At 43.8% G+C, this 15,429-nt stretch overlaps 1 protein-coding gene across 1 annotated transcript in view; it reads left to right on the plus strand.

The window, feature by feature from the left end:
- The window catches only part of LOC137333636 (A disintegrin and metalloproteinase with thrombospondin motifs 16), a 208,233-nt gene that overhangs the window by 86,947 nt on the left and 105,857 nt on the right, over positions 1–15,429 (plus strand). Inside the window, exons 8-9 of the mRNA XM_067997884.1 lie at positions 819–924; positions 13,349–13,486. Of these exons, the coding sequence (XP_067853985.1) occupies positions 819–924; positions 13,349–13,486 (244 nt within the window). The remainder of the gene's footprint in view (positions 1–818; positions 925–13,348; positions 13,487–15,429) is intronic.

Here is a 15,429-nt window from a genome sequence, read left to right on the forward strand (position 1 = left end):
AGCTCACAGAAAGAAGAGTGAAGTTTGTTCCTGAAAATGCATTTATAAAAGAAAAGGGACAAATAATTAACTTTCATTTGGCACACTTTCTATGCACTGAGTAATTCCATTTCCATTTATGCTTGAACACTTGAAAAAACAATGAATAACAATTTTGTAACATCCAAACTGTTAATAGATACATGATCATTTATTATATTGGTGTAATGCTGAGTTTAATAAATTCACGAGAATGACATTATAGCCTTCACACTTGTGAAATAAACCCAGTAATTCAGTTATTGAAGCAATATCTTTAATCAGTCATGAATCTTAAGTTTAAAAACCTGTTTTATGAATTGGTCACCGTTTATCTACTGTTATAGTTGGGATTTGTATTATAGTGTATTTTGAACCATCATGAAACATAGCACAGATCTTTAAAGGCATCAAGGGGTATGGGGAGAGAGCGGGAATATGGTATTGAGATAGAGGATCAACCATGATCATATTGAATGGCGGAGCAGGCTGGAAGGGCCGAATGGCCTACTCCTGCTCCTACTTTCTATGTTTCTATGTTAACAATTGCTTCCTTGAAAGAAAATTAGAAATTTAGATATTTGAGGAATGCTGAGATAGCAAATACAATTTTAATAATATCAGTTCTAAAAGAATGCAAACAGACGATTTTTGCAAAAAGAGTACTGATTTTAACATTGATTTGGGAGATAAAAGCTACACCCTTGTAGTTGCTCAGTTGAGAAGATAGAACAAGGGGGTTAGTACACACTATAATACTGATTTATTTTTTCCAAGATGTACTTTGTTTCCCTCCCTAGGTTTTGCACCTATTAGTGGGATGTGTAGCAAATACCGCAGTTGTACTATCAACGAAGACACGGGATTAGGACTGGCGTTTACAATCGCTCACGAGTCTGGACACAAGTAAGATCACCTGTCAGATTATTCAATATGATATATCTTTGCATTTAGAAACAATAATCCAGGACAGTGTTAATTGACACTTGGAAAAGTCAGTACCAATTTGTTAAAGGTAAATCGTTTTTGACTAACTTGATTGAGTTCTTTTATTAAATAACAGAGAGGGTTGATGAGGGTGGTGCGGTTGATGTTGTGTCAATGGACTTGCAGTTGATAAAGTACCACGTAATAGACTTGTTAGTAAAATTAAAGCCCATGGGATTAAAGGGATAGTGGCAATGTGGATACAAAATTGGATGAGGGACAGAAAGCAGAGAGTAGTGGTGAATGGTTGTTTTTCAGACTGGAGGGAAGTATACAGTGGTGTTCCCCAGGGGTCAGTACTAGGACCACTGCTCTTTTATATACATTAATGACCTGGACTTGGGTATAGAGGGTATAATTTCAAAGTTTGCAGATGACATAAAACTCGGAAATGTAGTATAAACAAGGTGGAGGATAGTAACAGACTTCAGGAGGACATCGACAGACTGGTGAAATGGGCAGATACCTGGCAGATGAAATTTAACACAGAGAAGTGTGAAGTGATACATTTGATAGGAAGGATGAGAAGAGACAATATAAACTAAATGGTACAATTTTAAAGGGGATGCAGGAACAAAGAGACCTGGGGAAGTATGTACACAAATCTTTGAAGGTGGCAGGACAGGTTGAGAAGTTTTTTAAAACAGCATATGGGATCCTGGGCTCTATTAATAGAGGTATAGAGTACAAAAGTAGGGAAGTTATGCTAAACCTTTATAAAACACTGGTTAGGCCTTAGCTGGAGTATTGTGTTCAATTCTGGGCACCGCATATCAGGAAAGATGTCAAGGCCTTAGAGAGGGAGTGGAAGAGATTTACTAGAATGGTACCAGGGACGAGGGACTTCAGTTATGTGGAGAGATAGGAAAAGCTGAGGTTGTTCTCCTTAGAGCAGAGAAGGTTAAGAGGAGATTTGATAGAGGTGTTCAAAATCATGAACAGTAGAGTAAATAATGAGAAACTGTTTCCAGTGGCAAAAGGGTCAATAACCAGAGCAGATGACCCAGATTTAAGGTGATCGTCAAAAGATCCAGAGGTGGCATGAGGAAACATTTTTTAACGCAGCGAGTTGTAATGATCTGGAATGCCCTGCCTGAAAGGCTGGTGGAAGCAGATTCAATAGTAACTTTCAAAAGGGAATTGTATAAATACTTGAAGGGAAAAAAAATTACAGGGCTATGGGGAAAGAACACCCATATTTTAAAAAATTTTCCAAAATCAATCATTTTAAATGATCTGATTAATATTTTGTAAAGGGAAGTGAGACTGAAGTCCGACATTCCTCTTTTAATGGAAATTGAGGGAATATGTACCTTGAAATCTAAGGATTAGAGGATTTTTAATTATGAAAAAATCTGGGATTGACTTATTCTTCATCAAAAGAGGAACTTCACTCCTGAAAGATTTCCCCCTTCCAACTTTTTAACTTTGTTTGATCATTCTGCCTTCCCCTTTTCCCATGTGCTCCATACAGGAGATGCTAACAATTGTGCAACCTTCTGCAGGTACAGGAGGATACTCTGCTGATGAATTTATGCATGACCTCCATCTGTGCTGTTCTGTCAATGACAGTTAGAAAGTCCACTTGCAATGGGAAGAGTTATTCCACTGTTCCTTCTCCCTCAAGCTGAAGCATTCTGCCATACTCAGGTGCTCCATCTAGCCTTGCAGGGTGAACTAAAATCAACTTCATTGATTTTCATCAACATCAAAGTTAAGTGGGCAAAGTGCCCTGGAACCATCTGGCTAGATGGCTGGCATTGTGCTATCAGTGGGCCATATTATTTTGGTCAAATTGAGCAGAATTCTAATTTTTGCAGGCTCATCAAGGATCTGGCTCGGATATTATCATAATGGATTCTATAGGATTCCCACATCTGCAATACTTATTGTGGTCTCAGGATTACAATGAGCACACTTATGTACCTGAGTAAATCCCTGAATATGCATGATCCGAGAGCTGAGGACTGTTTACTTCTTTATTTTAGACTTTTGAATCTGCAGCTTAGTTCCATTTCAGATGAACAGAGATGAGTTTGAACAAGGCAAAGAAGTACAATGAGTGATTTTCTTAAATTAGGAAATGAGGACAGAGCGTGTATCAAATTTTGCAAGGGCCCGTGGGAGTATGTTAATCTTTGCAGGGGGTCCTTCACACATGCAAATGTGAAATTACTGTTTTATAGGAGTGTAATTTGTTAAATTTTGGAATAGAAAAATTTGGGCTGTTTTTCATGCACCTAACTGTGTTTTTCAGCCAAATTGCTGAAGATTTCTCATTTACTGACAGAGCCACACATTCTGAACTATTTATCCATGGAAATCCAATCCATGTGTCAACACTTGTCATTGGAATGCAAGCATGTTCACTAAAAATAAAAAAAATGATTGCTTGTGCACTGCTGGAGCTAAAATCATGGTGCAGTAATACATTGAACAATGTGTTGCACCATATTTTTTGTGGAGAAGATTTCTGTTCATCTTTTCCACCTGTTCTCTCCTTTCCCTTTCTCCTCTCCTGAAGTGCTGACTCTTGCTGGGTTGCAGTGCCCTAGATGCAGCCGTCCTCTGGTACCTCACTCAAGAGACCATTCATCATGTGTGAGCCTGGGCAGTGACTGTCAACATGCTGTTCACTTTGGGGAAAATCATAGCCAAGCCCAATCCTGTCCTTACTCAGCAGACTCCCCTGGTTGGCAATCAGGAGTGAAAACTCTGATTGACTTTTTTATCCTCTCTCCCCAGCCCAGGGGCACTGAGGGTAATTATAATGTACCAACTGCTTCTGTGGCTGAGATCAGCTAACTCACAACAGACCAAGCATTGAATTTGGGACTTTCTGGTCTGTATTGTTCAGTACTACACCTGGGGGGTGCATTTATGTTTTAATCTATTTCAATACCAACTGACACTTCAAGCATACCCTAGAATCAGCCCTAGAATCATAGAAAGCTACGGCACAGAAGGAGGCCATTCGGCCCATTGTGTACGCGCCGACCAAAAAAGTGCTATCCAGCTTAATCCCTCTTTCCAGCACTTGGTCCGTAGCCCTGTAGTTACGGCACTTTAAGTGCACATCCAAGTACTTTTTAAATAAGTTGAGGGTTTCTGCCTCTACCACCCTTTCAGGCACTGAGTTGCAGACCCCCACCACTCTCTGGGTGAAAAGATTTTCCTCAGCTACCCTCTAATCCTTCTACCAATTACTTTAAATCTATGCCCCCTGGTCATTGACCCTCTACTAAACGAAATAGGTCCTCCCTGTCTACTCTATCTAGTCCTGTCATAATTTTATATACCTCAATTAAATCTCCCCTCAGCCTCCTTTGTTCCAAAGAAAACAACCCCAGCCTATCCAATCTTTTCTCATTGCTGAAATTTTCCAGCCCTGGCAGCAGCCTCGTAAATCTCCTCTATACCCCCTGTAGTGCAATCACATCTTTCCTGTAATGTGGTGACCAGAACTGTACGCAGTACTCAAGCTGTGGCTTAACCAATATTTTATACAGTTCTAGCATAACCTCCCTGCTGTTATATTCTATGCCTTGGCTAATAAAGGAAAGTATCCCTTATGCCTTTTTAACCACCTTATCTACCAGTCCCACTCCCTTCAGGGATCTGTGGACATGCACTCCAAGGTCCCTTTTTTCCTCTACACCTCTCAGCATCCTTTCGTTTATTGTGTGTTCCATTGCCTTGATTGCCCTCCCCAAATGCATTACCTCACACTTCTCTGGATTGAATTCCATTTGTCACTTTTCTGCCCACCTGACCAGTCTATTGATATTTAAGGAAGGAAATACTTGCCTTGGAGGCGGTGCAACATAGGTTCACTATATTAATTCCTGGGATGAGAGGATTGTCCTATGAAAAGAGGTTGAGTAGAATGGGCCTGTACTCTCTGGAGTTTAGAAGAATGAGAGGTGATCTCATTGAAACACATAAGATTATGAGGGGACTTGACAGGGTAAATACTGAGAGATTGTTTCCCCTGGCTAGAGAGTCTAGAACTAGGGGACGTAGTCGCAGGATAAGGGGTCGGCCATTCAAAACTGAGATGGGGAGGAATTTCTTCACGCAGAGGGTTGTGAATCTTTGGAATTCTCTACCCCAGAGGGCTGTGGATGCTGAGTCATTGAATATATTCAAGGCTGAGATAGATAGATTTTTGGACTCTAGGGGAATCAAGGGATATGGGGATCGGGCGGGAAAGTGGAGTTCAGGTCGAAGATCAGCCATGATCTGATTGAATGACGTAGCAGGCTCGAGGGGCCGTATGGCCTACTCCTGCTCCTATTTCTTATGCTGTTATGTTCTTATATCTTCTTGCAGTCTACAGCTTTCCTCCACTATCAACCACATGGCCAACTTTTGTATCATCTGCAAACTTCTTGATCATGCCCACCACATTCAAGTCCAAATCATTAATACATACCACAATATATACCCTGTAGCAGTTATGGGATCATAGACCAAATTTTCCTTCCCGCTCCGCTGCTGTAACTTTGCCAGAGGTGTGGTAGAATCCCTGTTTACACATGTGAGCGGGGTTTCCGCTGCATTTCCCGCAAAGTTACGGTGGCGGAGTAAGAGCAGCTCTGAGGAAATTCCGGGCCATAATTTTCAAACAGAATAATGGGGGTCGATTCTAGGATGGCCAAGCGGGTGCATTTGTGGCGGGGGGGGGTCCGAAAATTGGGGATTCCCAGGGCGGGTCCGGAGCCCGGCTCCAACCCGCCCACTTCCGGGTTCCCCAATGACGCGCTTAGATGTGCGCACAGCCCCCGCATGTGGGACTCCCACTGGCAATTAAAGCCGGCGGGATCTCAATTAAACCAATTATTTTGATACTTCAGGTCGTTAGCAGACCTGATTGGGAGGATATTTTAGTAGGGGTGGGATTTCCATCCAAACTGAGCGTGTTTCCCGTACTGGGGGAAACACTCCCAGTTGAAATAGACGTGTTGCAGCCACCAGCCTGTGGGAGCTGCAAAGGTCCATTGGACAGGTGGGGGGAAGACCCTCACTCATTGCAGAAGGCCACTCTGTCACTTTGGACAAAGTTTGGCCTCCACCACCCTCCTCCTATCACTAAAATTCACCAACTTGCAACCTCAGTGTGCAGACACATTTACCTACCTTGCGGACCCCCTCAAACGTACATCTTCCGGATGGGGACCGCCATAGCTGCAGTCATGACCTCCTCAGAGGACGAACAGCATCACCAGCCTCGCCGGCCACTCCGTCCACCTCTGACACGTGGAGTTCCACAACACAGTGCTGGACACATCCACCTGCACAGCAGGAGGGAGGGCAACCACAGAGAGAGATGCATCGCAGAAGGCACTACCCTCACTACAGGGTCTACAGACCGAGGCTCAGCTTCCTAGACCTCTCTGAGGAGCAGTGCACACAGAGGCTCAGAGTCACTTGACACGTAGTTGTGGACATCTGCAGCCTCCTTCATGCCGAGCTGCTCCTGGCTGGCCCGAGCACCATCTTCTTACCTGTCGCTGTCAAAAGTCACCACTGCCCTCAACAACTTCTCCTCCGCATCCTTCCAGGGTGCCACCGGGGACATAGCCGACGTGTCTCAGTCGTCTGCACATAGGAGCCCTGCAAATACACCTGCACCCACTCTGCAGTGACACAATGGGTGGCATCAGGTGTGGGTCTTCATGGTGATCCTCAGGAAAGGGCATTATTGCACAAACCAGACAAGATTTGCAAAGATGTGGCAGTAGTGGTGATAACAAATTTTAATGTGCTTTGCAAAACAAACGAAAGTAAATCAAAAACATGACATTCTGTCATACACCCTTGTGCATCCCCATTTTGCTCACAAAACCTTTGCCTTATGTTTACAGGAACCCCTACGTGGTGCTACCCCTGTGGCTTCAGCAGAGGTAGTGGCAGGATGCTCTTGTCCATGCCCTGACCGATGAGATGCTTTGCGCAGATGCAATCTGGGTTTCAGTGCCCATGAGGGCCCCTCCAAAGACTGCTCCACCTGTGCAGATGCAGACTCGGCCACCTGGAGAGGAGACAGCATTATGGGTACTGGTTGAGAGGGGCGCAATGGGTGAGACGTGGGAGCGCTTTGAGTGGCGTCCCCACTTCCATGTCCCCTTTCACCATCATCCCTCTCCTTGGAAGGCCAGTTGTAATGTATCTGTTTAAGGCGGCAGAATGTTGCTCACCCTGAATCCGAACGGCCGTTGTCAGGGCCTGAATGGATTTATTGTTGAGCCGTGCGTGAAGCTTGATGGAGGCTCACCATTGCTTCATTGCAGACATTCCCGCACCTACCCGCGACACTATCTCAGAGATGCCTTCACGTCCCTGTGACAGTATTCCACGCATGCAGGAGTTGGACTCCTCCATCCTCTGCGTGATTGTGGAGAGTGCGCCTGGCAACTGTTCCAGTACCTCGGCAATGTGCTGCTGGCCCTCGATGACTCTCCTTTTCATGGCTGGCCCCCAGGGTTCAGCATCTGGGTCCAGCTGAGCAGAGCCTGGAGAAGAGTGCTCCCACAGACGTGGACTCTCCACGGCTGCCCCTGCCACTAGGGTCTGCTCGTGCTCACATGTGCGTGGTGACTCACTATGTGCAAGCCCAAATAAGTGAGGACGGGGACCCACTGAGATGTGTGTATCTGTACTGGTGGATGGCTGGCTCAGATGTGACGATGCACCCTTAGAGGCCGGCAGGTCCTCTGAGGAATCGCCCTCCGGAGTCACAGTGGTCGCAGATAGCCCTGCAAGAGAACAGAAAGCAATATTAAGCATGTGGACAGATGTTGAGGAGCTGCAGATGCCAAGTAATGCTAAGATCATTCGCTATCATGAGTGCTGAGTGTTAGATTTCTGTCACCAGCCGCTTGTGCACTCCCAGTCTCGGCGTCCGCCATGGACAGGCACTCCAGGTTCCGGCTTACTTCCAATGCCTGCTGTTCCGCATCCATTAAGACCACCTGGTGTGGCGGGCCCCCTCCGGTCCATGCCCTCTCCCGGGCATTCTGGCATCTCTTCTCCTAACAAGGCAAAACACAGAGGCATGATTGAGTGATGGTTGCACAGTGACCTGCTGCATGCATTGGTGTGGGTGGGGGAGAGCGTGAGGGAGATGCATGGGAGGGTGCATGTGAGACATAGCCATGAGATTATATGAGGATTGGGTTGCGTAGTAGTGTTCGAATGGGAACTGGGGCGGTGAGTAAGTTCAGGCAAGGTGAGGATGATGGTTATGGGTGTGAGGAGTGATGCGAGAGCATTGTAGTGGAAGTGCAGAAGGAGTTGTGTGGTGGTGGAGGTGATGTGGAAGACGGAGAATGCGTAAGTATAATCACTTTGGCTGACCTGGTTAGGTCATTAAAGCGCTTCCTGCACTGGACCCCTGTTCGGCAGACATTGCTGCTGCTGGTGACCACCTCTGCCATCTCGAGCCAGGCCTTCTTGGTGGCAGAGGGAGGCCACCTCCTCCCATCAGATGGGAACAAAATTTCCCTCCTCCTCCTCACTCCATCGAGCAGCACCTGGAGTGAGGAGTCAGAGAACCCTGGAGCAGCCTTGCCTCTGACCTGCTCCATGCTCCTAAATTGGTTGTTTGCTGCAGGAGGAGCATTGGAGGACTGCCCCTTTAAATAGGGCCCCTCCTGCTGACAGCCTGTGATGTGGGTGCGCAGTGCGCCCGCTGCGCAGGTCTGGAATGGGACACCCAGAAGCCAAGGTAAGTACCTTCAATTAGGCTGCGATCGCGTGCGGAGCACCCCGATTTCACTGGGCGCGATACCCATACTCCCAATCGAACCCTCACTGCCAACCCCGCCTCCCTCCTAATATCGGGCCCATGGTATTCTAATAATGAGTGGAATTTTACAATATCTAATTACTTATTATGCTATGACACGGTGTCCTACTTTAGGTTCAGGTCCAGAAGCAAGTGGGAGTCAGCCACATGCCTGCATGGAGTCCACTGGTCATTAAGTGCTGCTAGGAAAACTTAAAAGGATCCAGCCACTTCAAGATAAGTGCTTGTATATAGGGCAAAAATGTTGTTGGCCTTCAAAATCCTTGCTGAGAGCCCTAAGCCATTTTGAAGATCGGGTCTGATTTGTGTACTAACAGCAAACTGTAAGCAATGTGCCAGTGCTCGCTGTCAGTTCATAGGTCAAGAGGAGGGTGCAGGAATTCTGGGTCGCTGTTCCACATATCTGAGCCAGAAGTGACATATTAAAGTGGGGAGAGGGCGCAGACAGGCCAGCAGCAGGGCAGAAGATTTTTTGGGGCCCAGGAGGAACACAAAATCCTCCTGGCCTCACAAGATATCTGACAAAACTTGTACTCACCTTTTTCTGAGCGGTCCATTTAAGGAATGCTGCTTAAGTTTCTTAACACCTGGTATCAATGAACAGAGGATGCATGGTTCACACTCCACCCATTGGAACCTCAAAATTGTGTGGGGATCCTATGTACGTTATAGGACCCCGATTAGATATTATAAGTAGGCTCCCACCTGAACTGCCCATGTGAAGACCTCAATGAAAATGGTGGTTGACAGATCAGTAGCGGAAAGAGGGGCAGCAAGTGCTTAATCGTGATTTTTCGAGGTGCTACTGCTCCGTTTCCACTGGGTGGAGGCCCTTAAAATTGGGGCCCGTATGTCTCACACCCATTGAAACGGTACTTTATAAGACAGATTGGCCATGTGACTGATTTGCTACTGTAATAATCCAGTTGTCAACAAATTGATACCGATGACTCCATAATCAATGGACATAATAATCTCTGTTTGACAGAAATACAAACTCAAATGCATATTAATTGACTTTTGTCCCACCAGATCGAAATGTGTACTCACATACCTTGCAGAAACTGCTAACAGAATTAACCCTGTGTGTACCTAGCCTAGAATAAAGAAACCAATTAATTAAGTCAAAAATGCTTCTTTATTGTCACATTGCCTCTACCTGTATATGTGGGTTGGAGGGTAACAATAGGGTAGAGGAAGGCCTCCCCTTATGAAATCCCACCTGCTCGGCATCTCTCCATTGCTTTTCCTCCCCTTCGGAAAAAAAAAGAGGGATTTGCAAAATTTTAGGGAAATAATTAAAAATTGCAGTGCAGGAAACCCTTGCCACAAAAGCATTTAAGGCATCAAGTGTGGAAAAAATACTATCGAGAAAACTTCCAGAAAACCACCTGAAATACAGTCTACAAAAACTTCAGTGCTACTTACCCTGTGTGACTTTAAATGACAAATGCTTCAAATAAAAAGAAAGACTTGCATTTATATAGCGCCTTTCATGACCTCGGGATGTCCCAAAGTGCTTTACAACCAATTAAATACTTTGAAGTGTAATCACTGTTTTAATGTAGGAAACGCAGCAGCCACTTTGCGCTCAAAGTCCCACAGAAAGCAAAGTGATAATGACCAGATCATCTGTTTTAGTAATGTTGGCTGAGGGATAAATATTGGCCAGAACGCCCCTGCTCTTTTTTGAAATAGTGCCATGGGATCGTTTATATCCATCTGAGAGGGTAGACTGGGCCTCGGTTTAATGCCTCATCCAAAAGACGGCACGTCCGACAATGAAGCACTCCCTCAGTGCTGCACTGGAGTGTCAGCCTAGATTTTGTGCTCAAGTCTCTGGAGTGGGTCTTGAACCCAGAACCTTCTGACTCAGGCAAGAGTGCTACCACTGAGCCACAGCTGACACCAGCACAGCAGCTAGCAACTCAGGACGCCAATTTTGTATGGGCAAAATTAAGATTGAGTGCATTCCTGGCACCCAAACTGTCATATCACAATCTAAATTTTAACATGGAGTTGGGAAGAGGGCGGGAGGGTTGGGGGGGATATCCTGACAGGAAACCCGTACTTCCGGGTTTCCCGGACATCCTTACAATTTTGAAGTAAGGACGTCTTTTATTTTTTTTGTCTGTTTCCCACCCAATAGGCCAGCCTGATTAACAGGCTGGCTGTCAGTTGGACCGGAGAAGGGGAAGGAAGCGGATGCGAGAAGGTAAGTCTTAGATTGAGGAGTGGGGGGGCGATCAGTCATCGAGGGGGGAAGTTGGGGTTGGGAGTCCGTCGGGGTGGGTCGAGAGTCATTGGGGGTGTGGGTCGGGGGTCATCGGGGTGGGGGGGGTTGGGGCCGGGAGTCATTGGGGGTCATCAGAGGGGTCCGGAGTCATCGGTGGCGGGGGGAGTCGGAGATAGTGGGGGGGGGGGGAGGGGAATCGCTGCAGGTAGGCTTGTTGGGCCTGGGGGAAGTACTCCTGCTCCTCCGATCCCACAAGCAGTGCGATGAAGGCACTTAACTGCTGGTTCGGGCGAAGTAGAAGGCCCAGGAGTCCCGGCCTCCAGGAGTTAAAAATGAAAAAGCTGTTAAAATGGAGGCCCGCAGCCTCCTAGAAAGCTTTCAGTGACCGACCCGCTTCCTGAGAGCAGGGTGGTCATCCGCCCCCTCGCCCCGCCTCCATTAAAACCAGAAGTGGGCAGATTGGGGGTCGGATTTAGATTTATAAAATTTTTACTGCCCCCGCCCCCAACCCACCCATTCTTCCGGGTTAAAATTTAGGCCCACGTGTCCTTTCTGCACCATTGTTACATTATAATGAAGCTCCCACCTAGTATTGGCATTTGTGATTTCTGCTCTACTTCCAGTCTGTTACACTTGGTTCATGTCAATCTAAGTCAGGAGCCCAAGGAGGATTGTTAAAGATTAAAAATGTTTCCAAAATGAACAGTCTTGTAAATGTAATGGTCGCACTCCCCAATGAGAGATTTGTAATGTGCCTGTCATACTGATAATTGAAAAGTACAGTACCTTATGCAATTTTATTTACTTGCAGAGACATGAAGATACATATAGTAATGAAAAGAAAGGGCAAATAAAATTCCTGTTCTTGTGAAGTTCATTTTTAATGGCAAAATCAAAGCGTATGTGCCACACAACAAAAATAAAGAATTCTCACAAACTTTCTCGTTTCTAGGCTTTTTTTTCAAACTGATTTTAAAAATCCTTTGCCTTTTAGAAATATGAAAAAAAACTGCAACAAAGTAATATAACAATTCACTGAAATAAATAGATTCTGGCATCCGAGTAAATAGCACTGCAGTAATCTGTCAATTTTGCTTTAGAAGACCGTAATCCACTGGCTAAGTGTTCCAGTTGAAATTATGTTTATAGAGCAAACAGGCTGGTAACTTGTTGCTACCCAGAGATTGTTGAAATCCCTTTCAAGCCTATAATAAGTGGTAATGGTATTTTTTCCCAGTGAAATCCAAGAAAGGGCAAGAGAACAAAATGTTAATTGTATCATGTGATTTATATCAATGAGTGCTAATTGTATTCAGGTGGTGTGTGTCAATTGGGGACTCTCTTGTACCTTTTTTATAGGTGAGCTTATCAAGGGTGTGGTGTGTGTGTGTGTGTGAAGGTGATCTCTGTGAATAAAGGCTTAGAAGCAACTGAAGACCAGGCTCTAGTATTCTATCCTTCACCAGTTGGCTATCCAATTTATTACACAAAGTGTCTTTTTTTGGTGTAGATTCATCTCGGGCGCTAGCGAACGGGCCGCCCGTTTTGTACTCCACCTGATTATCTTTAATCGAAAAGACAATTGGGCAGAGTGTAACTCGGGCAGTCGTTTCGCTGTCGCCCGTTTCGCACCACTGCCCAAGACTAATTTATACCTCACAGAATCTCAAACTCAACTTGTTTCAATTAAATGTATCTTTTTAATGTATTTAACTTTTCTGTGTACAGTCAGTACTGTTCAGTGTTCTTTTGAGTCTGGTCCTGTACTTTTTTTGAGCACTGAACATAGGAAATCTTTTCTAATTTGCATTGTGCCTGAAACAAATAAACTATTCATTTATATATTTTATTTTAGTACAGAAATGTCGGTCTATTGGTTCCAATTCACTGCATTTATAATTAAATGTTTAAATTATTCTGTTTGGGAGATGAGTTTGTTATTGCAATTAGTTTGAGGAAGAATTGCTGAACAAAATAAAATCTGATACTTTGCAAAACATGCAACTATAATGTTTTTAAAATTGAACATTTATGTATTGTCGACTGTCTCAAAATGAGTGGAAATTAACATTGGACTGTGCATTTTTATCTCCTAATTAACAGTGTTTTGATGGAATATCTTTTATTCTTTACAGAAAATGTTTTCCCCTGAACCAAGAAATCAATATTGGTGTTTAGAGATGTATCCCTTCTTCCTATTCTGTGTAACAGCTGAGAATACAAAGGTTGTCTGAATGTCAAACATTCTGGAAAATGCAGTGATTTTTTTTAACCTAAACTTCCCATTTTCCTCCTAGTTTTGGTATGATTCACGATGGAGAAGGGAATGTATGCAAGAAGTCAGAGGGCAATATCATGTCACCAACACTTGCAGGCCACAATGGGGTCTTCTCATGGTCAGCCTGCAGTCGGCAATATTTATACAAGTTTCTGAGGTACAGACTTGATTTACTGCATGCCTTGATGCATTTAAACAATGTGTCTAGCCCCTTATATCCTACAAAGAATAAGCCTAAGTTAACTCAATTCATATGTAGAATTATAATAATTCATTCTAGAGGTAATTATCTAACTTTGAACTGTCGCGAGAAGCCTTGCCACCTGGGGGCACATAACGGATATTTGGGCACATGATGCATGATTTTCCGACCATTTAAATTAATTTCACACCTGAATTTCTGATATGCACTCCTGTCAGCCAAGGATCCCCACTGAGAACCAAGTCAGAAAATTACTCGCTATATGTGAAGTCATTGGAGACAAGTTGACTTAATAAGGCACTATATAAATTCAGGTGTTTTATTAATAATCACTTTTCTATTATCTAACAATATTGGTCTACATAGAGTTTTTGATATATTTAAATTTGTAATCTTGGTTGCAACCCCATATTATTTTTGGAGTAAACTTTTACTTTATATGATCAAGAAAGTGCTCCGAGTTAGAATGTACAGTTATTGCACTGATTGGTTGTTCTACACTTACCTACCCAAGCACCCACCATCTCTGGAAGTTACCACACTTTGGACAACATTTGCTGATGGCCCGTTTACACCATAATTCAAAACTAAAACTCACTCCATCTTGACTGTGCTCTGTTCTTGTACATGCTGAGTAAGACAGTGCCATGGTGTGTGTGTACGTACATTGTGAAGAAGTGTTGATATATGTGAGTTGATACTAGTATGGATAATGGGCACTGATTAACATGTAATAGGTTTGAAAGACTTTGAAACCATGTCTTTAGAATATAGTTTCCTTTTACTACTTTCAGAACTGTTTTTATACTAGCATCTTATTACCAGTGTGGAGTTAATGCCACATTCAAATCAAACAGGGCATTAAACACTTCCTTAATCTGACATTATGCTTGTAAATTACATGACTTACAATGACTATTCTTTCAGCAATGTAATTTGATTTTATATAAATAAATGTGTATTATGGTTTAGTTTCTAAATATTGATAAAAATCTAAATTATTAAAACATTTCAGCTAGTAGATGTTCACTACTAATAAAACTGAGGAATTGGCTGCTTAAAATATGAAGTGGGCCTCCTGATTAAATAAGGTAAGGTTCCAAATAATGCCAAGAATCTCCACCTAGCTTTAACCCCCTACCTATAGATGTGTAATTCCCATATACAATTACTAAAGAAAAGGTAGCACAGATGCCAGAACCTTGGGTCCAAACCAAAGCCCCATCTTGTCCACTCAAATAATCTGTTTGACACATGTTTACCAGATGGATTATTTCCGTAGGAGGGATGTAACTATTTAAACAGATTTGTGGCATGCTGAGAAATGTTTTTAACCTTCATCATCAGTTTGTAATTACAAATTTGGTGAAAATACTAAGTAAAGGCCATATCTTCTTGAATGATTTAATAAGTTGGTGGGGTGTAAAGTTTGTCTTACTCCAAGTGTTGACTGCAGAATATTTTACTTAATTTGCTTTATATATGGCACTGAATGTGTGTGGACCTCGCTCTCAGACAATTACACTGCATTGGAACTTGACAGAGCTCGACAGGGTAGATGCTGGCAGGATGTTTCCCCTGGCTGGAGAGTCTAGAACTAGGGGAAATAATCTCAGGATAAGGGGTTGAACATTTAGGACTGAGATGAGGAGGAATTTCTTCACTCAGAGGGTCATGAATATTTGGAATTCTCTACCCCAGAGGGCTGTGGATGCTAAGTCGTTGAGTATATTCAAGGCTGAGATCGATAGATTTTTGGACTCTAAGGGAATCAAGGGATATGGAGATCGGACGGGAAAGTGGAGTTGAGGTCGAAGATCATCCATGATCTTATTGAATGGCGGAGCAGGTTCGATGGACCGTATGGCCTACTCCTCCTATTTCTTATGTTCTTACGA

Source organism: Heptranchias perlo, chromosome 2 (genome assembly GCF_035084215.1).
Source record: "Heptranchias perlo isolate sHepPer1 chromosome 2, sHepPer1.hap1, whole genome shotgun sequence".
Lineage (NCBI taxonomy): Eukaryota > Metazoa > Chordata > Chondrichthyes > Hexanchiformes > Hexanchidae > Heptranchias > Heptranchias perlo.